Genomic DNA, 24125 nt, shown 5'->3' with positions numbered 1-24125 from the left:
TGGATAGGCCATGGCGGGGCCTCCGGAAGCCCCTGGGAGACCATGGCTGGGAGCCTGGAGGCCTGGATGGGAGGCCCAGAGTGGCAGAGGGGTACTCACCCCATCCAGTGTTTGGTGTGCCCCTAGGAGAGCCAGGGCTTCCCAAGGAGCCACGTGGCCTGTTCACCCCCAGGAGCTCCACGGGCTCTAGTTGGAGATTCCATAGCGCCAGGTCTGATGAACAAATTCCTTTACTCTGCCTGCCTGCTCTAGACTAGTACTGTGCAGTTACAGTCGGAGAGACAGGCAGTGGTACGGCAGTGTGGGGACCTATCCTCCTTGTTCCTTTGTCACCTTGACACAAACCAACATAAGGAAAGAGGGCGCCTCAACTAAGGAATTTCCTCCATCAGATCTGCCTGTGGCCATATCTGTGGGGTATTTTCTTGATTGCTAATTACTGGATAAGGGCCCAGACCACTGCAATTCCTAGGTAACTAAGCAAGCCAGTAAGTACCATTCATCCATGGTTTTTGCTTCATTTCCTGCCTTGAGGACAGGATAGGGCCACTACAGCACCACACTGGGTGTGATGTACCAAATGCAGGTGGAGCTGGTGCCTATGGTGGGAGCGATGAGGGGCTGGCTTGTACTGTGCGGGGGGTGGGGGGCCAGGTGTGACAGATGGGGTGTGGTCATCGGGGAGGCATGGCAAGCTGTGACCATAGGCTTTGACCCGGCAGGGTGGCAGTGAGGGAGCAATGAACGGGACATTTGGTTCCATGAATCTTCTAGTCCTCCCGTGCCTCCAGCTGATGCAGAGACCAGGAAGCCTTGGACCCACTCTTGGGAGATGTGGGAGGGAGAGCTGGGTTGTACTTTCCCCAGGAAGCCCTGTGGCCAAGTCAAGCAGCCACTGTGTGGCCTTAGGAGGCTGAGGTGGGTGGTCTGGGCCTTAAGCACTGGACAGACTGGACATGGGACAGGTGGGATATGAGTAGGTTCCTGAGTAGTGGGCAGGGGGGGAGTCTGTGCTGTGGTCCTGATCACTTTGCATGTGGCTTCTCTGTCTGCCTCTCCTGCAGCCCTGGGGCCATGTCAGCTCTCCCTCTCCCCTCTGATCCCTGAGAATTTGCCATGAGGGAGTGTGGACTCTCCAAAGTATCCCCCCCCACACACCCCTGAGCATCTCCCTATCCATAGCCCTGATCTCCAGGCAGGGGCAGGGCTGGGGGCCCCTTGGCTTGGTGGCACCCAGGACGAGGAGCCCAGTGGAAGGGAACTTACCTTTTTGGCACCCTTTGAATCAGAGCAGGCAACTGTACCCTCTGTGTACCATCTGTGCCTTTAGGGCACCCACAGGGCACCAGGCTATACTTGACTTTCCTATCTTGGATCTCCCAGCTAGCTGGTGGCCGTACCCTTTCCTGTGCTCCTGGGGGTGGGGCCTTCATTTCTCTTTGGAAATACTTTGTAAAGGCAGCTTTTTTTGAACTATAATTTTACACTTATGTTCTTGGGCATTTTGAGACTGGACTGTTGGTCACCAAGCTGTATGCCATTTCTGTGGGTTGACTGGTTCAGGATACAGTCATGTGGCCTGTGGTCTCAGGAGGTGTGACTATGCAATGTGGCTTTTTTTTTTTTTGCACATATTGAGGCACCAACCTGGGGTCAATGCTCATGATGGTGAATGACTTCCATCCTATGAGCCCCACATTTTGAGTGTACTAGCTGAGGGAGCCCTGGGTTTGGCAACACTGAAGACCTTGCACGTGGAGGTGTCTAGGGTGGGAGGGAGGTGCAGAGCAGCTGGTCTGGGCACTTACTGCACGTCCCCTGTCTCACAGCTTCCTCATCGTCCTGATCTGTCTCATCTTCAGTGTCCTGTCTACCATCGACCAATATGCAGCCCTGGCCATCGGGACCCTCTTCTGGATGGTATGTAGGCAAGCAGGGCCGTCACTGGATGGTGGCAGAGGTGGATGTGGGCTGAGTAGAGCCTCCCCTGGTCTTCACCACCCTGGTACTGCGGTAGCAGACTGACAGATGCCCTGTACCATGCCTGCCAGGCCCTGTTGACTATGTGTTGAGGGGCCTGGAGCTGGTTGTGGGGAGGACTTCTGAACTAGAACCATAAAGGAGGATAGGAGGACATGGGCATAGGGGCCCTCAGGGGTGACGGGTGGAGCGGTGCCCAGGGCTGGGTGATTCTTTTGTTACTTCTGGTTCATGGGCCCTGCAGGTGTGCCAGACCCCCCCCCAGTCCCCAGAATGGGCTCTTCTATCACCCCAGAAGGCTGTCATGTGCCAGGTCTCGCAGGACCACCCTGGCAGCCCTCATAGGTGCCAACTACCTTGGTGCACACTCCGGGTCTCCTTCCCTGCAGCTTAGAGCAGCATGTGGGCAGGTTGGGGACTGGAATTCCCAACTTCCAGGCCCAACCATGAGCCTCCATGCCCTATGTAAAACCATATACTGTGGGGGGCTTGAGGACTGCCCTGTGTAGCCCCCACTCTATGATGGGCTTGGAGACTGTTCTATATGACCCCTCCACTCTCTGAGGGGCTTGGAGACTGTCCTGAGTGACCGCCCCCCACTCTCTGAGAGGCTTAGGAACTGTCATGTGTGATCCTACACATTGTGAGGGGCTTGGAAACTGTCCTGAGTGGCTCACACTCTTTGAGATGGTCCCGAGTGAACTCCCATTCTATTAAAGAATTGGGGACTGTCTTATGTGACCCCATACACTATGAGGGACTAGGAGACTATCTTCTCTAGCAACTGTGTGCCCCTGAGATAGGACCTGGTTTGGACCTTGAAACAGGGGTGGGTGGACTTTGGCAGGGCAACCAAAAACCCAGAGCCAGTGTCTGTGAGGGTGGGGCACCCGCAGGAAATTGTTCACTTCGGGCCAGGCATGGGGACCTGGAGGTGGGTGCAGGCCACTGTGCTTGGGGGCATGAGGGTCAAACGGTGAGGAGACCCAGCAGGAGCACTGTGCTTTGGTATGTTTGTGTTTTGATTGTTTGTGGAACAGTCCTGACTTCACAGAAAACCAAGGACCACAGTCAGCTACCCTTGACCTTTTACATGGAGGGCCTGGACTGGCTCTGTCGTATCATGTGGTGTCTGCCAGCCAAGGAGTCCCATACTGCTTGGTCCCAAATCATAGCAGTGACTGCTCAGTGGACCTGTTTTTTAAGCATTCAACTTGATCTTTCCTTTATTGCTTCTAGATTAAGCCACAGGCAAATGTCTGCTCCCTGAGTTATAGAGATCACTATCTCTGGCCCAAGTGTGACATTTTCTTACTTGGGTTTGGACAGTCCTGTGTGATGCTACAGATGGCTTCAGGGTCTCCAGGAGAGTGGGGCGAGGCAGACACAGCCCTGTTCTGTCCCTGCCTCTCCAGTCACACCTTACCATTCATTCCAAAACCCACATCTGGAAGGTGTGCCTTCACTGTAGACCAGATCAGACATGAGGCCTGTTGGGGGATACCTAGTTCTTATCAACAGGCCATGAGAGGATCCATTTGTAAAGGATCCTTCTGTCCAGGCTCCTGCACCCTGTGGGGGTGTGCGCACCTGCCCAAGGCTGCTTTTGTCCAGGTCCCTCCTCCCAGCCCAACAATCAAGGCATCCATCTCTGGACACACCTAGTGGCATGTGATTAACTCAGTTGGGGAACCATGTGGCTATGGAATCCAAGCCACAGTGCACTGTGTGTGTGTGTGTGTGTGTGTGTGTGTGTGTGTGTGCGTGTGTGTGTGTGTGTGTGTGTGTGTGTGGCATTGGTTGTGTGTGTACGTTTTCCACAGCTAGTACATAAGTAATCACAAGCTGTCATTGGAAGTTGTGGTCGCTAGGGGGCGACTTCACTGCTGGTGTTGTCTGGACTTTATGGGATTCACACAGCCTGCCGTGTCCCCACCCTTCACAGTGGTGCTGGAGCTGTTGTCATTAGACTTGCAGCATAGGTCAGTGCTGGCCTTTTGCAGAACATCTGGCCAGCATGCATGTCCTGTGCCTGGCAGGATGCTGTAGAATATTATCTGGTGTCTCTCTTAATGTGTTCACTAGCCAGCCTCAGTTTCCTGGGTTCCAGGGTATGGTCTCTCACGCCCTGTCAGATGGTACCCTTCTGTGGACTTTGACAAGACCCGTGCACGTGCATCCTCTCCTCTCACAGAGCCAGGGTGAGAGGGCCCTGGGTGCTCTTGTTTCATGTGTGATGACATCCCCATGATTGTCACCTGCTCTGGACTGTTCCCTTGCCCACAGATGTGGCTCTCATACACGCAAGGTGAAATCACTGGCTGTGTTGTGGGAGGACATTGAGCTTGGATGCGGCTATGGGGAGTGACCTAGGCTCTTCCCCAGGGAGCTAGGACTCTGGGGTCCCAGGCCTGGGACTTGTTCTGCAGAGCCTGGGCCAATAGTGTCTGCCAGTTCCCTGGCTGTGAGGGGCCAGAACGCTTCCTTGGAAAGTCTCTGAGTACATACCTGTGTGTGTACACATGTGTGAGCTTGCACTGGAGATGTATGCACACATGTATGTACCCATGTGTCTGAATACATACATTCATGAATACAGCTGTCTTTAGCAAGTGTGTGGGGTCTGATCATGTATGTGTGAGCTTGGGGGGGCATTTACATGTATTTGACTGTGTATGCATGTGCACACATGCACTGAGTGCATGGGTACGTATGTGTGTCTAATCATGCATGTGGGTTGTGTCTGCAGCTAGTTATGTTCATGTCTATCTGTAAGTGTTCTCATATGTGTGTTCATGTGTCACATGTTTAAATGTGTGAGCGCCCGTGATACCACAGGCACTGCATGGTTCCTTACCTGTTAACCCTGGTCTTGGGTTGACGGGCCCCTCAGTCTCCAGTGACTTCATCTGGGTCAGGCTCTCCCCTCAGGCCAGGCCCCCCAAATCCCTGGGACCTTTGCTCCACCTGGTGGCTGCTCTAGGCATTCTGCACAGGGGTCCCACAGCCCTAAAGCCAAGGCGGTTGTGGGTGGGACCTTGTGATGGCCACACCTTCCTTCCCTTGGTGAGCAGGTCCCCGGTCCCGAGCCAGCCCCTCCCCACTCTGTTCCGCCTCCCAGAAGTGGTTCTTTGTCCACCACAGTGAGGGCAGAGACCCCATTACCTCTTTGTCCTCGTCTGTTACTGGGATGCGCTCTCCCCACAACAGTTAGGAAGAGACTATGGAACAAACCCCCGAGCACCCCAGAAGCTCTCTGAAGCCACTTCTCTCTCGTGGCCCCCAGAGTGTAGCACATTCAGAGCCCTTCCCCCACCTCTCCCCGCCTCTCCTTCCCATCACTAAGTGCTGCCCGGCCTGGCTGCTCTCTGCTGTCTTGCAGTTCTAACCCTCTGTCCTTCCAGGCACACCTTGCTCTTCCGTGGGAAGCTGGGTGTGAGGGAGCCCTGTGGGTCCACATCTTCCATACTTTGCCACCATGCCGGGGCAGGCTCCATACTTTACCTCAACCTCCTAGGATAGTATTTCTAAGGTAGGACATCCTCCTTTTCAAGTCTAGTTCCCAGAGCTACCCCAAAGGGAGCCTAAGTTTCCCTAGCTGTAAGAATAAAGATGAAAAACAGCCTGTCTTGGCTTTACTTTCTGACTGTGCCAGATTCATTGTTTGTTTGTTTGTTGGGACAGGGTCTCTCTGAAGCCACAGCTGGTCTGGACCTCACCATGTAGACCAGACTGACCTTGCTCTCACAGAGCTCCACCTGCCTCTGCCTCCCAAGTGCTGGGACTCAAGGTGTGCACCACCACGCCCAGATTCTATGTTTAAAAATATTTATTTTTTGCTGGGTGTGGTGGCGCACACCTTTAATCCCAGCACCCAAGAGACAGAGGCAGGCAGATCCCTGTGAGTTCAAGGCCAGCCTGGTCTACATAGTGAGTTCCAGGACAGCTGGGGCTACAGGGAGACCCTGCCTGCAAAAAAAATAGTTATTTTTTATTTGTGTGTGTTTACATGTGTGTACACACTGAGGCGAGAAGAGGGTGTCATCCTCTGGAGTTACAGGCAATTGTGAACTACCAAAAATGGGTGCTAGGAACCAAACCTGGGTCCTCCACCTCAAACTTGGGTGCTATTAACTGCCAAACCACCTCTCCAGTCCCTACTTGGTTACATTCTTAAGCCATGCCCTCACACTTGCTGACCTTTGGAGGCTGTCCTCCCCAGGTGGGTGTGAACCAGCCATATCTAGCTGCTTACTCCAATGTGGTGTTGGGGTGGTGGGGATGAGGCAGGTGTGTGCCCAGCCTGGATGGGTGGACCAGGAGGGATATGTGTGGCTCTAAGGGACATGCACGTGGGATGGTGGCGATTGGTGAGAGGGTAGGGTGAGGAGGAGCTGTGTGCTGTGACAGATAGGGACCCTGCAGCCCATGGCCTCCCCAGCGTGGATGAGCCCCAGGCTCTTGGTATAGGCAGACATCAGGGCTAGGGGTTCCAGAACTCCAGGCCTCAAGGGAAAGTGGGGCTGTGGGCTCCCTGGGGAGTGTCACGGTGTGATTGGGGTGCTGTGTGCAGAGGATGGGAGTGGGGTCAGGAGCAAGGGGGTATTTGTTTCACTCCTGGGGCGGAGGACAGGGCAGCCTCTGCCAGGCGGTGTGGACTCCAGGTGGCGCCCTTGTCTCATGAATTTCAGCTGCCCTTGGGTCTGGGCCCAGAGTGCTGAGCGCTGGAGCCCAAACCACAGCCTGGGGTGCCCCACGGGGGCCCAGGGTGAGGGAGCTCTGCGAAGGATTCTGGGAGCACACTGGGTAGAATTGGTGGAGAAAAAGTCACGCGAGGCTGCGTTCCTGAGCCCCAGGGTTGGTGCTCCTGCCGCAGCGCCTCGCGTTTGCAGTGCCAGAACGCTGTTATCTCAGCCAGGGCCAAGGAAGCCAGGCGGCCTCCGAGGGATTAAGCATTCTGCTGAGCCAGGCATATTCCGTGGGCCTGAAAAGCCGTTCTGGGAGGAATCTGGGCCCGGCCAGGCCAGGGTCCGGCTGGAACTTTGAACAGGCATGTTGCAGATCTGCTTGGCCTTGGAACCTGTTTGTGGCCCCAGGGAGCCCCCCGCCCCCCACCCCCCCCACACCCAACCTGGCTGCTGAATCCAGAGCAGGCCACGTGTGCATCTGTGGACGTGGCGCACATGTGTGTGCACAGCGTGTACGTGCATGCCTGCTGGTTGTGCACGCAGCCAAACCCACCCACCCCTTCTTGCAATAGGAGACCCTGGCCCGCCCCAGGTGCAGGGCTGTTTTTTGTCTCCTAGCCCAGCTTGTTTTCAAATCCCACACAAAGACGGCTGCATTGAAAAAGCAGGACACAAACTCGGTGAGCCCCACGGCCCGCATACCAGGGAACCGTCCCGCCATGCCTGCGGTTAAAACCCGTGAGCCGAGGCCGGAGGCCTGGGGGATGAGGTCATCCCTTCGGCTTCCTCCCTTGCTGTGAGGCTCCCTGGGCCCCGCAGGGGCGACCCACCTCCCTCCAGCTGGACCCTTCCCGGCCCACCCCAGCTTTCTGCAATCCTGTTGGCGGGCCTCAGTTTCCCAGGGGCAAAATGAGAGGCTAGGAGGACTCTTTGAGTCCCTGCGACAGTCCTTAGTGGGTCCCCCCTTTTATGTAGAACAAGGTCAAGCCGTGTCCTCAGCCCCCCAGGGCCCAGCCCTTTGCTCTTACAGCACGGCCTTGCACTTCCTGCATTTCCACAACGTTTCTTGCCAATGGAGGCATTTGTTGACATCAAATGCAGAGCGTAGTGTGGTGTCATAGCATGGTGGCGTGGGGTGATGTCGTTTCCTCCAGCCGGGTTGGCCTGGTGTTTGGTTTTGCATCTTGCTGTGCTGTCGTTTATTTTTTAACGTATTCCGTGTAGTGAGTTTGCTTCTGTCACTGGGTCTTTTCCCTGTACCTCTAGTGCCCTGTGCACTGTAGTCCTTTCCGTGAACTCTGGTGTATGACCAAGGGAAGGTGACTCCTGTAAGTCGAGTCACCGCTGCCCAAAGTCAGAGGAGCAGCGGGTGGCTGGTGTTTTCCACTAAGAAACCTGAGGTCTTCTCCCAGAGGGCCCCAGCTTCCAGCTCGGGGAGGTTGAGCCCTTGAAGCCCCTTAGGGGTACCATTCAACCAGCCATGTGTCCAGCAGTGTCACCTGCCCTCTCCTGGGCCTGAGTCCTCTGGGGAGAGAGCCTTCCCATTTGAGGATCAGAACTTGATGGTCCTTTGTCCTTAGCACACAGGGTCCTGCTCCCGGCCTTGTAATGCTCTGTTTTAGAACACGCCCCCTCCCCAAGACAACCATCTCTCTGGTTGAGTTGTTTTCTCCTACATTCCTTGAGCTAGAAAATATTTATTAAGCCCCTACTGTGTTTCAGACGGTGTGCAGATGGGTCTCGGGCTTCAAGTCTGTTCCCAGATCCCTTGCTACGGGGCCCTGTGAATGCTGAGGTCAATCCCTGCATCCCCATCTACAAGGAGCCCCTGGAGCTGGGACTTGGGGACAGATAGACAGGGGGCCCAGCTATGTGTGCAGTCCCCAGGGCACCGAGGGGCTGCAGTTTGAGAGCCTTAGCAGCAACTGGTGCTCACCCCAGGGAGACAACTGCTCTGAGGGTTGGTCTGCATACATGGCCTTCAGGCTGGGGAATGACAGGCTCATGGAGGTGCTGGGCTGCTTTGAGGGGACCCCAAGGCCTCAGAGCTGTGCAGGAAAGGCATGCTGGCTGGGCTCAGGGCTCAGGTGTCCTGGTAGTTCCTGTGAATGTCTGCCATGTTGAGCCATCACAGAGCCTCGTGCTGCCTGGCGCCCCTCTCCGCACCGTTATGGAACCCAGGGGACTATGGCACGGATGGTGAGTGGCTCCCATGTCCCTACATCTCAGCTGCTAGAAAAGTTAGGGGCCAGCTGGGGTGGTGCGACTTGCCTGTTTCTGTACTGGGCCAAGAGGGAATTGGTAGGTGCCTACAGGTCAAGCCTTGGGCCACAAAGGAGGGCAGAAAGTGGGTTGAGTGGCTTTGAGGCTGCTTGGATCGTTCTTGGGCTGAAGCCTCTCTGGCTCCTGGAGACTGTCCAGGAGCAGAGTCCTGGAACACCCCCCACCACAAACACACAGCAGGATTCGGTCTTGCACACCCCCATGATAGCCTGTGTTCAAACCAAGTATACAGCTGTGTGTGTGTGTGTGTGTGCGTGTGTGCGTGTGTGCGTGCGCGCCAACTGTGGCTTCCATTCTCCCCGGAGGGACCATTAAAATGCTGGTGGTTGGAGTTTCTTTTTGTGATAGTGGACGTGTAGCTCTGCAGGGCTGTATCACAGAGGGTCGCAGATGGGATGGTTGAGACCATAGATGCTCCTCCCTCTATGCCTGGAGACCTGAAGTCTCAGATCTGGGGCGGTGGGGCGGGGGCGGCTACCTATGCCCAGACTGGGAGGTACAGTGGTCCCAGGTCTCTTCCAGCTCTGGGCTTCCACATGGTCCCTCTACCCTGTTTACCATGTGTCTCCCTGCTGGTCCCAATGTCCCCTTGTTGTGGGGACACTAGTGAGGGACCCACCCGACTCTGACCTCATCATAATTGTACTGGCAAAGATCTTATTTTCAAATAGTCACACATGAACGTCCTGGGGTTGAGATTGTGACACATGAATTAGGGTGAGAGTGTTTGCCCAATAACTGACCCTTCCTTCCATCGTAAGATGCTTAGACCCAGGAGTCTGTGAACCTTGGCTCACAGCTTGGCTGTGTGACTGTGTTAATAAAGCTTTATGAGCACACAGTCACAAAGGCTCATGGATGTATGGTCTCTGGTAGCTTCTGTGCTTCTGTGCTTTCACACCAGGACAGAGACCTGTAGCCTGCCAAGCCTATAACACTTGCTCTTTGGACTATGAGAGTTGGCCAAATCCTGTTCTAAACTGTTCATCAGGAGAGCTTTTGCTGGTACATTTATTTTTTTGGTTTTTTTTTTGTTCTCTTTTATTTATCATTTTTATTTTATGTGTATGAGTGTATTGCCTGCATGTATGCAAGTGCACCCATGTCATGCAGTGCCCGAGGAGGTCAGAAGAAGGCGTCAGATCCCCTGGAACTGGAGCTATGGATGGCTGTTAGCTGCCTTGTGGGTGCTGAGAATTGAACCCAGGTCCTCTGCAAGAGCAGCCAGTGCTCTTAACTGCTGAGCCAACTCTCCAGCCCCTATTTTTTGTTCTTTTGGTTCAGGATCTTACATAGCCCAGGCTGTCCTCAAACCCACTGTGAGGCCCTGAATGACCTTAAACTCCTGATCTTCCTGCCTTCACATGTTGCTAGATCATTTGAAATGGCACTTAGACTGCTAACAACATGTGCAGGCCACCTAGGTGAGCAGCACTGTCCCTTCCCGGGCTCTAGTGTTTGCAAATACCTCATACGTGGCTCTTCCAGGTCACCAAGGCTGTGCCCCTTACTTGCTAGAAAGCCAGTGTGTGCCCTGTTTGTAACTGTGATGGTCAGCTTTGTCAACTTTACACAGCCTCGAATCACCGGGTTGTCTTAAGTTGATGTGGGAAGACCTAGTCCACTGTGGGCAGCACCATTTCCTAGGCAGGGGGTACTGAACTGTGTAGGAGAGGGGAAAGTGAGCCGAGACAGCGAGTGAGACGCAGGCATTCAGCTTTCTCTGATCCTCACTGGATGTGAGGGGACTGGCTGGTTGAAGTCCCTGCCTTGACTTCCCTGCTATGAAGGCCCGTGTCCTAGACTTGTAAGCTAAAATAAACCCCTTTATCTCCTAAGTTGCTTTTTTTTCTTTTTTCAGGTTATTTTATCACAACAGCAGAAATGAAACTAGGGTGCATGGGCCACATCTCCTCTGAGATCTAGGTGGTCTGTGCCCCATCCCAGGGCAGGTAGCTTCTCTCTCCTGACTGCCTATGATTGTCATGCAACTAAGTCTCTTTGGCTAGAAGCAGCCATCACCTACCCTTCATGATCTCTTTCCTGGGGTGTGATGGGTGATCTTAGTGGTCAGTCCGCTGACCTTCAGGGTGTTTATGTGAGAAGCAGGTCGTCTGTGGGACCCAGGAGGCTGAGTCAAGAGCTGGGATGGAGGCAGCACAGCAGGGCATCTCCATCACTGTGGACATAGTTTAGGGGCCGTGGATACTGGGTCATGAGGTTGCAGTTTGTGGGTTTAGGTCACTGTGTCCTGGAGGCAGTGGCCGCCTCAGTGCAATGCCTGCCACCTTGTGAGGGCACAAAGGTGGGCATCCTTGGCTGCCACCAGACTTTCTGAGCACCCAGGCTTGATGTGGAGGGTCCTGCAGGATGCCTCTGTGTTCTCTGAGCCCTCTGTGTTCTCTGCGGAGCCAGGGCCACGCTAGTATTGTGTGCCATGGTGAGGTCCTCACACACATCCAATTTGATCGTAAGGTGGGGGCATAAGGGACCTGGGGCAGGAGGAAGAAGAAAGTGCAAAACTGGGAACATTCTGGAAGGACACAATCCATTGGCATTGCAGGCCGGTCAGGTCCTCTGGGGGGCTGTGTAGGTGGAAGGTCACAACTCACCCGGGTTTAGAGACCCTGCTTCCCACCACATCCCTTCCAGGTGACACCTGAGCCCAAGGGTGGAGGAGCTCTAGCTTGTACCTGACAGCAGGTACTCATGGCCTCAAGAAGACCCCCTAATTGTCAGGGAGAGGGCCTCAGTGGCGCCCCAGGCCCCTGCCCTGAGTACTGACCATTGTCTCCAGGGCCTCAAGTTACACAGGAGGTGATATGTGGGCTGTGGATAGAGGGTTGTCCCCTACGGGGTAGCTCTCCTCTTAGTGATAAAGCCAGGGTTCTGTGCGGGAACCTGGGGTGAGGCCAGGTTCCAACAGCTCTTTGGCTCTCATTGGTCCCCCAGTGGACATGTGGTCGGTGCTGCCGCCAGGACTACATCTTGTTGTGGGGACTAGCCGCACAGGAGGGAACCTTAGCCCCTCTGTTCTACAGCCCTGCCATTGTCCTAGTTCTGTCCTCCTGGAAGCTCTCCATACCCACCCCGGGCCTCAAGGACTGTCCTCCAGGTTGGGGGGACAGCAAAGGGTGACTAGGACAGCACTGGGACACCACTAGCTGTGTGTGTGTGTGTGTGTGTGTGTGTGTGTGTGTGTGTGTGTGCAGTGTATAGGTGGCTTCCCAGCTTCTCTCCCTGGGCCACCGTATCTGGGTGGTCTCACCCCCTTCCCCTCCCCGCTTCCCCTCACCCCTTGCTCTTTCCTCTCTTTCTAGCAGTTGTGCTGACTCAGCTCCAGGTTGGTAAGGGGCCATGCAACAGCCCGGGTTTAGGTGTTGTACAACTGGCTGCTTGTCGGTATCCACTGGTTCTTTGGGGGTTCAGCTTAGAACCCCCAAAGGGTTATGTGGGACTCTCGTGTCAGTATGAAAGGCCATTTTAGAAGGTGACAACCACACAGGACCCAGGGCACCTCAGGCACCAGGGTCCATTCACAGACTCCAGGAATTCCGGTTGAGGGGTGTCTGGGGCACTTGGTCTTCTGTGGCCTGGGTCTGGCTGGAACACAGGGCCACGCTCTCGAGGGCAGTGGGTTCCTCCCTGCGTTCTCCACCTTTCCTTTAGGCCCAGGACAAAAGTCAGACCTGGGGTGGGGGCCGCCTGCTGGGGGGCGTCCTCCTCTTGGGTTTAGTGGGATTAGAGTGTGCCGGCTGGGGACAGGTGTTTCCTTTATGCTCTGCCGGAGGCTGGAAAGAGCCTTCTCCCTGAGTGCCGCATGCGGTGGGGGTCTCCGGTTCGAAGTAGCTGGGGGGGGGGCGGGTTTTGTTAGGCCCTTGTTTTTACATCTGACCCCGGCCAGCTGGAGCGCCCAGCTTTAAGTGAGGCTAACAGCTGACATAATATAGTACAGAGGGCTGAGCGGGCCTCCCTGGCACCCCCTCTCCAGTGGGGCGCCCGGGGGCTGCTTGGGGCTGTATTGGGGGTGAGAGGATGAGCCGGGGGGCCTCATAGCCGTGGGGCATGGCTCCGTGGGGCCCGCCAGCTGTCTGCCCGCTGTGAGCGGGCTGCCTGAGTGTCCCCGGAGCACCACACTCAGACGGGCTCCCATCACGTTCCTGGCCTCCTGGAGGCTCGGGCTGTAGCTATTGAAGTGTCCCATTGTGTGGCTTCGCAGGTGGGAGGGAGGGAGGGGCCTGGGGCGGCCTCTTGGGGTCGAGAGGCACACTTGAGCACCCAGGCCCCCTGGCCCTTTGCTTTGCTGAACTGACTGACCGGTTATGGAAGGCGCCAGCAGCAGCTTCTAGTAGATTCTCTGTCTCCTGGTGTCCAGGCTACGTGGTAGTTGGGAAATCTGAGTAGAGCAAGTGAAGTTCCTGGGCCTGGGATGAACTAAGGAGACCTCTTCAGGAGCTGCAGGGAGGTGCTCAGACCCAGAGGCTACCCCGATGCCTGGACCGTTGGCTCCACAGAAACAAATCACAACATCAACCACATTTAGCATCTCAGCAACCAGGGGCCATGGTCTCCTTCCCAAACATGAAGGTTGCTGCCTGAAACAGGCCTGGAGGGACAGCCTTGCCTGGCACTAGACACTTGGAATGCACCCCCAGGCCTCTGGTGTCACAGTTTTGTGTCCTCTTGCATAGTGAGGACAGAGACCTCTGCCTGGAAGCATGGCTCAGGGTGCTGGAAGTGGAGGCTCAGGTAGACCTGGCACCCACTTCTTGGCTACAAAACAGCCTGGGCACATTGAGTGGTTTCCATGCTTGCTTGGGGTCATTAAGTAGCAGGTTGCAAGAAAGAGCCTGGTACAGTCAGGACGCTTGGTTTCAAGGAGGTACACGCACACACACACGTACCACGTACATGTGTGTGGAGGCACACAGGCACTCCTGTGTACCACTCTTATGTGCCTGCAGGCACATGTGCACTGCAACGGTACTTTGCCCGGAGCTGGGCTGGGGGGAGTGAGACCCCCCCTGGGGGCCCGTTCTATTTGCACATTTAATCCAGAATCTGTCAGCGTGGAGAGCCTGCATGGGAACAAAATGTGAAATGTGGGCTGGGAGGCTCCTGCGGGTGGGGAGCTGGTCAGTTTCCCAGAACTGTGTGCAGTTCGCAGGCAGCCCGGGGGCCCCGGGGCTTCCTTAGTTCACCTTGGACTCCTTTTCATTTTTTCTTTCCTCTCTCCTTCCCTCCTTCCCTCCCATGGTTCTGCCTTCTTACCCCACTGCTGAATCCTCTTGCTTCCCCCCCTCAGAGCTAGGATTACAGGCACACACAGCTCCACTCCGTTTATGTGGTACTTGGGATTGAACCCAGGGCTTGCTAGGTGAGCACTGTGCCAACTGAGCTACATCCCCTCATTTTAAATTTCTTTCATGGGGCCGTCTCATCTCCCCAAGGGCTCTCTCAGGCCAGCTTGTAGGGGTGGGGAGGGGCAGGCAGTCCCTCTGGCCTTAGGATGGGGACCAAGTGAGGCTGGGCCTCTGTTATTTGCTCTATGCTAGGCATGAGGTGACATCTTTAAGACATCTGTGAAGCCACTTGGAGCATCAGCTAGAAAGATCTGGGGAGAGCAGAGATGCTGTGAGGTCCAGGCTCTGTAGCTGGCCCTGAAGTAGCAGGTTGCAAGTAAGAGCCTGGTGCAGCCAGGACGCTTGGTTTCAAGAAGGGGTTTACTGATACGCACAGCCACACACACACACATAGGTGTGCACACACAGAGATGTGTGTGAGGTAGCAGAGGGCCTGGGGGTGGCAGGGAGCTTCCAGAGGCCTCTGTATCCCTCCGAGGAGGGGGTGACTGACAGCAGCCATTGTGAGGTCTCCTGGTTTCACAAGCCGTGCTGGGAGTGTCCCCATGGCCTAGGGACAGCCAGGGAGATGGTAGGAGTCCAGAGCCCCAAGGCAGCCTGCTGGTTCACATGCAGCACCATCCTCCCTGGACCTCTGTTTGCTCCTGGACCAGATAACTGGGGCATCCCATTCCCGTGGGCTGTGAGAACGGGAGGGGTCATCCAATGTGAACCTCCTTAGCCCAGAGACAGTGGCCATGAGGACCACGGCATGTGGGTGGATAGTGGCTGCCTCCTTCCAGTGTTGTGGGTGGCCAGGGGTAGAGAAGGGTGCAGGAGGGACTGTGCCCATGATGGTGTCCTAGGATTATGTCCTGGCATGTCACATGTGCTGTATTTAAACACATGGTTTGATATGCCTGGACACATTACAGTCAGGAGAGTGTCCCTGTGCCCTTGTTGGCCCCTCAAAGCCCCCCCCGCCCCCCGCCGCCTCATTCAGGTAGAACCTGGTGATCTGTTGCCTGTCATAAATGTCTCCGTTTTCTAGAATTTTCTATAAATGAATCATTTAAAATGCCCTCTTTTGCGGGCCCTTTGGTGCAGCTTCATTGCTTTGAGCTACAGCCATGCTGTTGTTTGTATTAATAGTCCGTGCCTTTTCATTACTGAGCGGTACTCCATTGTATGGATATACCATAGTGTGTATTGCCATCTCCTTTCTGTTTTCTCACAGACCATTGCCTAGGTGTAGAATGCCTAGCTGTTGTGGTGGGTACATGTCTGTTAAGAGACTGGCCGATAGGGGTTAATTCATTTTAGAGCCTCTGAGCAGCATAGAGGGTTCCCGTACCCCACCTTCTAGCCATAGTCAGTCCTTTTCATGGCAGTAGACCTAATGTGTGTATCAGGGGAGGTGCCACCTCATTACATTTAAATTTTCCATTTTCTAATGACTGATGGTGTTGAATAATGTGTGTGTCTGTATGCACATGCATGTGTGTACACACGTGTGCCTTGGCCACAAGTTGATGTTGAGTCTCTCTTTCACTCTTTAAAATTTTATTTATTATTATTATTATTTTATTTTGGTCTTTTTGAGACAGGGTCTCCCGGTAGCCCCAGCTGTCCTGGAACTCACTGTGTAGACCAGGCTGGCCTCGAACTCACAGAGATCCGCCTGCCTCTGCCTCCCAAGTGCTGGGATTAAAGGTGTGTGCCATACGCCTGGCTTTATTTATTATTTTTATCTTATGTGTATGTGTGTATTGCCTGCATGTAGGTAAGTGCACCTGTGTCATGCAATGCCCGCGGAGGTCAGAAGAGGCTGTTGGATCCCCTGGGACTGGAGTTACGGAGTTATTAGCTGCCATGTGGGTGCTGGGATTCGAACCCGGCTCTTCTGCAAGAAGAATCAGTGTTCTTGACTGCTGAGCCACCTCTCCAGCCCCTCTCTCTCACTCTTTACCTTATTATTTGAGACAAGAATCTCCCACTGAACATGGAGCTTACTGATTCAGCTAGGTGACTAGCCAGCGAGCCTTCGAGATCTGTCTCTGTGTCCCTTGAACCCCAGAGCTGTGATTGCAGACATTGCCACTGCACCCAAATTTTTATGTGGGCTCTCGGGGTATGCCCAGGTCCTTGCTGACTGGGCTACCTCACCAGCCAGGTGTTGAGTTTTTTCGTGTTTAACTGGCATCCATGTTTGGTGAACTCACTTTCGATTCCATTCTAAAACTGGACTGTCCTCTTATTCACATTGTTTCCCCCCTTGGACCTGGGGCTTTAACCTAGGACCTCGTGCATGCTAGGCCAGTGCTCTAGTACAAACCTGTGTCCGCAGTCCTGCCTCCTTATTGTGGGGTTGTCAAAGCTCGTTATACAGTGTGCAGATCTGGGCTTTACAAACAGTTTCTCCCAGTCTAAGGTAACTCTTCTCATCAATAACACGATTTTTTACAAAATGATGTTTGGGACGGAGGGTGTGAGTCGGTGGTAGAGAACCCAAGTAGCATGCACAAAGCCCTAGATTCCATCCCCAGTAAACACACTCCATCTTTAAATGCATATGTTTATTAATTTTTTGTGAATTTTATACATCTTAATCATATTTAGACACCCCTCCCCTATCTACACCCCCCAGCCCAACCACAGGATTTCATGCATTCTGTCATATATGTTAAGGCTTATTGAGTCAAGTTTGTATACCCAGGTATTCCTCAGTGTGTTACACACAGTTCATTTTTTAAATACTTTATTAATATTTTACTTTATGTGTATGACTGTGTCACCTGCATGTGTGTGAGCGCACCAGAGTCGCGCAGTGCCCGAGCAGGTAGACGATGGCATCAGATCCCTTGGAACTAGAGTTATGGATGGTTGCTGGCTGCCATGTGAGTGTTGGGAATCGAACCTGGGTCCTCTGCAAGAACAGCCAGTGCTCTTAACCACTGAGCCATCTCTCCGGCCTCCACAATTCGTTTTTATGAAGTCAAATTTATGGCGTTCTCTGTTTTAATATTTACCTTACTTTTAGTGTCATATATTTTAGTATCATCTATCAAGCATGGGAGAAAGATTCTCTTCTAGTGGTTTTACCGTTTTAGCTCTGTGGTGCATTTCGAGTTGCCTGCGTGCGTGCGTGCGTGTGTGTGTGTGTGTTTTCACCTGTTCAGGTGCCTGAAGTTGACATTAGGATTTTCCTCAATTGCTTCTACGTTTTATTTTTTGAGACAGGGTCTCTCACTGAACCTGGAGCTCGCTGCTTCAGCTAGACTGGCTAGCTGGAGAGTCCTGGGATCTGCCTGGCTCTGCCTCCCAGTTCTGGGGTCACAGGTGTATGCAGCCATGTGCATCTTGTTACGTGGGTGCTGGGGATCTGAACCCAGGTCCTCGTGTTGCACACGCACTTTACCCATGGAGTCATCTCCAGTACCTCAGGTAGAATGTGGTCAGCAGTGTATACCCCACAGGGAGCTTGAGTCGGCCCAGGACCTGTTTGCTGAGAAGAACAGCCTTTGCCTGAGAAGTCACCTTGGCATCATTTTTAAAGTCCAGTGAGCCATGAGAACGCGTGTCTGCTGGACTCCATTGTGATCCATTGACCCCCAAGTCTGTGCTCTGGCCAGTGTTACACATCGTGGCCTCTAGCATCATACTGAGGCTGCAAAAAAGTGAAGGTAGTTTGTGTAGTTTGATTTTCTTTTCAAATGCCTTGACTGTTCTGGGCCCTTTGTCTGCTGATATACATTTATGAATTTTAGAAACAGCGTGCTGATTTTTATGAAGAAGCCCAGTGGAGTTTTGCTGGGGACAGCCGCAGACCTGAAGGTGAACTTGGAGGGAATTAGCATTTTAGTGCTTCGAGTCTTCTGACCCATGAACACACATATCCTATTTCAATCTTCATTTTTTATTAAAAATTTAAATTTACTTTGTGCGTGTATGTGGAGGTCAGAGGACAGATTGCAGGAGTTGGTTCTCTTCCCACCGTGTATGCTCTGGGGATCAAATGCAGATTGTTAGACTTGGTGGCTGAGCCATCTCACTGGCCCTCTGTCCTTAATTTCTGTCAGAGATGTCTTACAAGTCTCAGTGTCCCATGCTCTTGAACATCTTCTGTCAAGACACCCTTTCCCATATTTTTGATGCTCTTACCAAGGTGAATCGGTCTTAGCTCTCTTTCCTCGTATTTAATAAGCTTCATCAGTAAAGCCATCTGACCTGAACATCATTTTACGAGGTTGTAAGCAGAACTTAAATCTCTGTAACACCAGTGGTAATTCTCTCTGGATTTTCATTCTTTACTTAGAACTGCAGTTCGTTTTGGCAAATGCATCTTGTGTCTTGCTAAACCCACTTGTTAGTTCTAAGAGCTTTTTGTGGATTACATCCTTGTTTTGTCACAATGTTAATAATGTTGGCTGCAAACAAGAATGACATAACTCTTCTAATTGGGACCCAATTTCCTTCTCTTGCCTGATGGTACTGGCTAGCCCAGTGGGTGCAATGTTTAACAAATACAGGATGAGTGGACATCCTCTGTTCCTACCCTTGGGAGTATACCAACCACTGAACATTATGGCCCCAGCATACGGTTTGTCTTGGTAAATATTCACTGTCCTTGTCAAAGGCATGCTCGCATTTACTGATGTCAGGAGGCCTGCTCTACACATCAGTCGCCGTGAGTGACAGCTTGTCCATGTTTGCTGTGTCTATAGTGATTTTCTTCCTATGCCTTCCACCATCATTGAGAGATAATTTCCCACTGCAGATGAGAACTTGTCTCTTGACCTCTGCGTGTCTTAGAAGGTTTTTCTCAGTGTGTTTCAAAGCCTCCTTATTGGGTGTGCCTGTGTTTAGGGTTGGTCACTTGGTTTACCTGCCTTTGTGAAATTGCCTTCTGTATCCCTGGTAATTTTCTTTTCTCTAAACTGTGTTTTGTTGCTCTGGCCTTTTCTTATACTGAGTGTTAATACGGTATATCTTTTTGATTCATCTCTCAAACTATTGGCGTCTTTATACTGTGAGTGTGATTCTTATATGAAGTATATTTTGGGCCTTATTTTCTGAGGCAAAGTGTTTTTCTTCTTTGGGTCCAGCAGATTTTGTTCACATCTACTAACCTGACTGGTATTCTTGGTCTTGCCTTTGCCAGTCTTTTATGACTGTATTTCTGGTGTGTATGTATGTGGGGAGTCAGTTTTCAGTAAAGGGGTCCGAGTGACTTTGTTAGTAAAGGGGTCCGAGTGACTGTTGAGTAGGTGATGGGGGTCTTGGTAGGAATATCAAGGACCAGATGTTGGGGACTGGGTCCTAGTATCCCCAACAGAGGAGGCCTCAGCCATCATGACCCAGAGCAGGGCCTGTGCTTGCCTTGGGTGGCCAGAGCCAGAAACGTCTCAGGTGTCAGTGAGTAGATGGAGGAGGCAGTAGGTGTGAGCAGCTCTTGGTTTGGATTTCTACACAGTGTGGTGGGGACCCGGTGTGGCGGGAACTGAGGTCAGTACCCTCCACTGACCACATGGATCATGTAGGCATAGACACATGGGCTGGGAACACCTGGGCCGAGTTTCGTTTAGGGGGCCTGGAAAAGGCCTTTGCTGATTCTCTCAGGTTTTGATTCTCAATCAGAACCAAATTTGGCAGTGTGGAGGAAATAGGGGACGGGGTGGGACGCATGCATATGTAAATCTGTCGTACTACTGACTGCATTCTTGAGTTTATTCAGAAGACCCACGTTGGACAAAGAAAATTCCCGTGTAACTGAAATGTTTCCGTAGCTGTCCAGATGCCCTTTTTTAGACTTGTACATGCAGTTGGGGTATCCTGGGGGGGGACACGCTTACACGTCTGCCAATGGCCAGGTTCTGGAAGACATCTCTGGAGTTCGCCAATCCCTTGGGGAAAAAAATTTCTTTAGCTGGGTTTGTAGGTATGTGGGGGGCGGGGAGATTGGATACAATGACCCCCTTCAAGGTGAGTCTCCTCTCCATGCTGTGTACTTACATGTGTGCATGGACACTTTTGGGAACACTGGACTCTGAATTTGGGCTGGATGGACTTGTGCCTTGCACATGTGTGCATGCACATACACACACGCATACCTGTGCATACATGCACACTTATACTTGACTAGCCTGCCTCACACAGATGTGTGTCTGGGGAGGGGGTGCTGTTCTCCACTTGGGGCAAAGCGAGGACACATTTGGTGGGAACAAAGGGGCTCTGTTTCCCGCCCACACCCCAACTCCCTTGAGCTGCTCTGGCTCAAAAATCAACACTTTGGAGGATGTTTGGTGACAGGTGCTGGGTGCCCGGACAGGACCGGGTGTCCTAATCCCAGGGCCGTCTCCAGGCTAAGTGCCAGAGCCCTTCCCCCAGCAAAGGCAAGTGACAGCAGGGTAGGGGTGGGAGGGAGGTGATTCTGGCGGCCACGTCGGACTTGCAGCTCTGGGTCGTCCACACTGTGGTGGCCATCACCAAGCTCAAGCATCTTTTTGTGATACCATGAGTCTGTGGGGCCAGGTTGCTGGGGTCCAGCTTTAGGGAAGGCAGGCTGCTTGGGTGTTGGGGTGCACTGGGCTGGGCACACGGGGCACTCTTTGTTGGCTGGTGCTGCCCTTCAATCTGCCACCAACACCATCTTTGCCTGCCTTTTGGGGGCAGTTTGGGGCCTTGGTTTTTCCATTGCAAGAATCAAGGTTATATATGACCCTCAGGAGTTGTGGAAACAGGATGGAGGTAAAGTGCCGCCCACCAATCCCACAGGACCTGCCTGAAGTCCCGGGACACTTCCAGTAACCCACCACAAGGCCTCCGGTAGGGCAGGCCTCCTTCTCAGCACCTGGGGAGGAACAAGAGGCTCTGTGTGTGCCGCTGCCCTCCAGCCGCCTGGGGCGGGCCGGGCCTCAGGACGCCTGGTGGAAGGTGGCCATAAGTGGCTGAATGTGTCACCACTCGCCCCTCTGACCCTGTGCTCCTCCTTCCTGGGACCATGTGGTCCTCATGGACTTGGGGGCTCCTGCCCCCTGCTGCTGTGCCTGACACTCAGCCTAAGCCCCACGGGGGCAGCAGGAAGTGTACCCTGGTGTCCCCAAGCCTAGCCTTGGACATGGTGTCTGGACGGTGCAGGAGCCCGCTGACATTAGGAAACGCAGTCAGCAGGCCTGGGAGGGAAGACTGAGAAATGGTCTGGTGGGAGCCCAGCCCCAACTGCTGGTGCTGGGTGCTGTGGCTCCAGGAACCTTCAGCAGTGTTAGCGTGGGGCTTGGCCAGTGTTATATACCAAGGATCAGAAGTGTCAAATGGGGGCATGTCTGGCAATAAAACCAGCTTCACCCTGGAGCCCCTGAGTCCCGGTTGGCTCTGGACTTTGGTTCTGTCAGTAGCTCTGGGCCCCTGGAAGTGCAGCCCTTCTGGCCCCAGGGTGACAGCCTCGCACGGGAGAAGCTGCAGCATGGGTTGGAGTTACTGGGTGCTGCTGTCCCTTGCTGTCACCCGATGGCTCCCGTGTCACTGGGGGATTAAATGGGGTGGTATGGGTGAGGCCAAGGGAGCTGACACACAGTCTAGAACTCTCTGTGTTCCTCACCAAGCCCTCTGGGTTGCTGGGCAAGGTGTATGGGTGACACCATGTTCATCTGGGGACCGGGATGCAAACTGATTTGGGGTGAAATTCATCCCCTTCAGACATCTGTACCCATTTCCTGGTTGCTAGGCCCAGGGCACAGCAGAACAAAACCTGGCTTTGGGAGTTTGTGACGTGTTGAGAGAAGGAAGGTGGGCCTGGCTTGGAAGTCACATGGCTGGCCGCTCCCAGGTAAGATGCCGAGGGAGCCACAACTGGGCTGGACTCCCAGAAGCCAAGGGACGAGACTGTAGCCGTGATGTTTGTGCTGGGGACAGTGCTGAGGAGATGTGAAGTGTGGGTGCCCATATCCGATACCCAACCCAGTGTGGCTCTCACTGTGACCAGACACGGTCTCACTATGTAGCACTGACTGGCTTGGAACTCACTATATAGACCAGGCTGACCTTGAACACAAGAAATTCACTTGCCTCTGCCTCTCGAATGCTGGGATTAAAGGCTTTGTTGACTTTTAAAATTTCCCAAACCCAGGTTAGCTCATCTCTCTTTATAAAATTTCAACCTTTAAAAAAAAAATGAACAGTTTTATTTACTGATTAGCGTGCACCCCTGTGGGCAGGTGTGCCGTGGCGTGCACATGGAGCTCAGGGAACAACTGTGTGGATTCTTTTTCTCACGTGGTTTCCACCTTGACGTGGGTTCTGGGGATCAAACTCAGGATGCCAAATTTGTGTGGTGAACACCTTTACCTGCTGAGTCATCTTACTAGCTCCTTTTATAGTTTTCAAAAGGCTACCAGTGGCCCTGGAGAGATGGCTCAGTGGTTAAGAGCACTGGCTGCTTTTGCAGAGGACCCGGGGTTCGATTCCCAGCACTGAGATGGTGGTAAACAACCATGTGTAACTCCAGTTCCAGGGGATCCAGGACCCTCTTCTGACCTCCACTGGCATTACATGACATGGGTGCACTTACGCACATGCAGACAATACGCTCATACACATAAAATGATACTATAATAATAATAAATAGAAATTTATCCACCTGTGTCTTAAGTTCTTCATGTACCCTCTCTGGTCTCTTCTTGCCATAGATTTATTTATCTTTCCTGAGGTTTGTGGATGGCAGAACTCTCCCTTCCATGAGGCATCTGGTTCAATGAGTTTTGGCAAATCCCTAGTCAGGAAACCACACCAAGTCCAGGTTGTTCTTTCGCATGCCCTGCACCACAGCCCCTCCTGGCGCCTGCACCTGGGAACCTTCCTGTCCCCTTGAGAATGGGATTCTGTGGCATGAAGCTCCGTGCCTGGCTTCCGTCACTTCACAGAGCTCGCTTGAGGCCTGACCTGCCCTCGGTTTGTACTCAGTAGTTGACTAAATCATTTGGAAAGGATAAAATGTACTGCAGTTTGTTTACCCGTCCGTAGGCTGACAGACATCCGAGCCGTCTCTGGGGCTCGGCTACTATGATTAGAGCCATCATGAGCATTGCATACAGGTTTCAGAGCCATTACTTGCCTTCATTGTGCTGGGGTAAAACACCCGTCTCCCCGAGTGGAGCTGTGGGGCTGGGGACACAGTGTGCTAAGAAGCTACCAAGCCCTTTAACAAGACAGCCTCCTGACTTTCCTCATCACCCTCCCTGTGTGGTACTGTGTTAGCTTCAGGTTCTTACCAGCACTTAGAATTGTCTGCCTTGGGGGGCTGGAGAAATGGCTCAGTGGTTAAGAGCATTTGCTGCTCTTGCAGAGGACCTGGGATCAGTTCCCAGCACCCACATGGCGGCTCACAACCATCTGTAACTCCGGTTCTAGGGGATCTGACGTTCTCTTCTGGCCTCTGTGGGTACTGTGTGCGTGTGGTACACATACATACATGCAGGCAAATATTCATACACATAAGAAATTTAAAAGTATTGTCTGCTTTTGACATTAACCATCCTAACCCCAGTTTTAATTTGCATTTTCATAGTACCTAATGGTGTTGAGACTATTTACCACCCATAGGTCTCCTTCAATGAAGTCTCTGAGTCAGTTTTTGTGGATTTTTAATAATTATTTGTTTTCTTCATTTTGAGCTGGAAGGATGACGAGTCCATGATTCTAAATGTGTCCTTCATGTGATCCTGGACCTTGCAGACATTTCTTCCTGGCCTTTGGCCTTATTTCCGCATTTTCTTAGCAGGATCTCTCAGAAGAGCAGCAGTTTTTAATCTTGAAGTCCAGCTCATCCCCTTTTCTG

General features: G+C 53.0%; 1 protein-coding gene across 2 annotated transcripts in view; it reads left to right on the top strand.

Annotated features, from left to right (window-relative positions):
- Nucleotides 1-24125, top strand: part of Kcnq1 (potassium voltage-gated channel subfamily Q member 1) — a 336238-nt gene that overhangs the window by 46022 nt on the left and 266091 nt on the right. For both annotated transcript variants that reach the window (XM_008839196.3, XM_008839195.3), the window contains exon 2: nucleotides 1830-1920. In XM_008839196.3, coding sequence (XP_008837418.1) covers nucleotides 1830-1920 — 91 coding nt within the window. The remainder of the gene's footprint in view (nucleotides 1-1829; nucleotides 1921-24125) is intronic.

This window comes from Nannospalax galili, unplaced genomic scaffold (genome assembly GCF_000622305.1).
Source record: "Nannospalax galili isolate Female #2095 unplaced genomic scaffold, S.galili_v1.0 scaffold1639, whole genome shotgun sequence".
Classification (NCBI taxonomy): domain Eukaryota; kingdom Metazoa; phylum Chordata; class Mammalia; order Rodentia; family Spalacidae; genus Nannospalax; species Nannospalax galili.
This window is presented reverse-complemented; position numbering and strand designations above follow the sequence as displayed.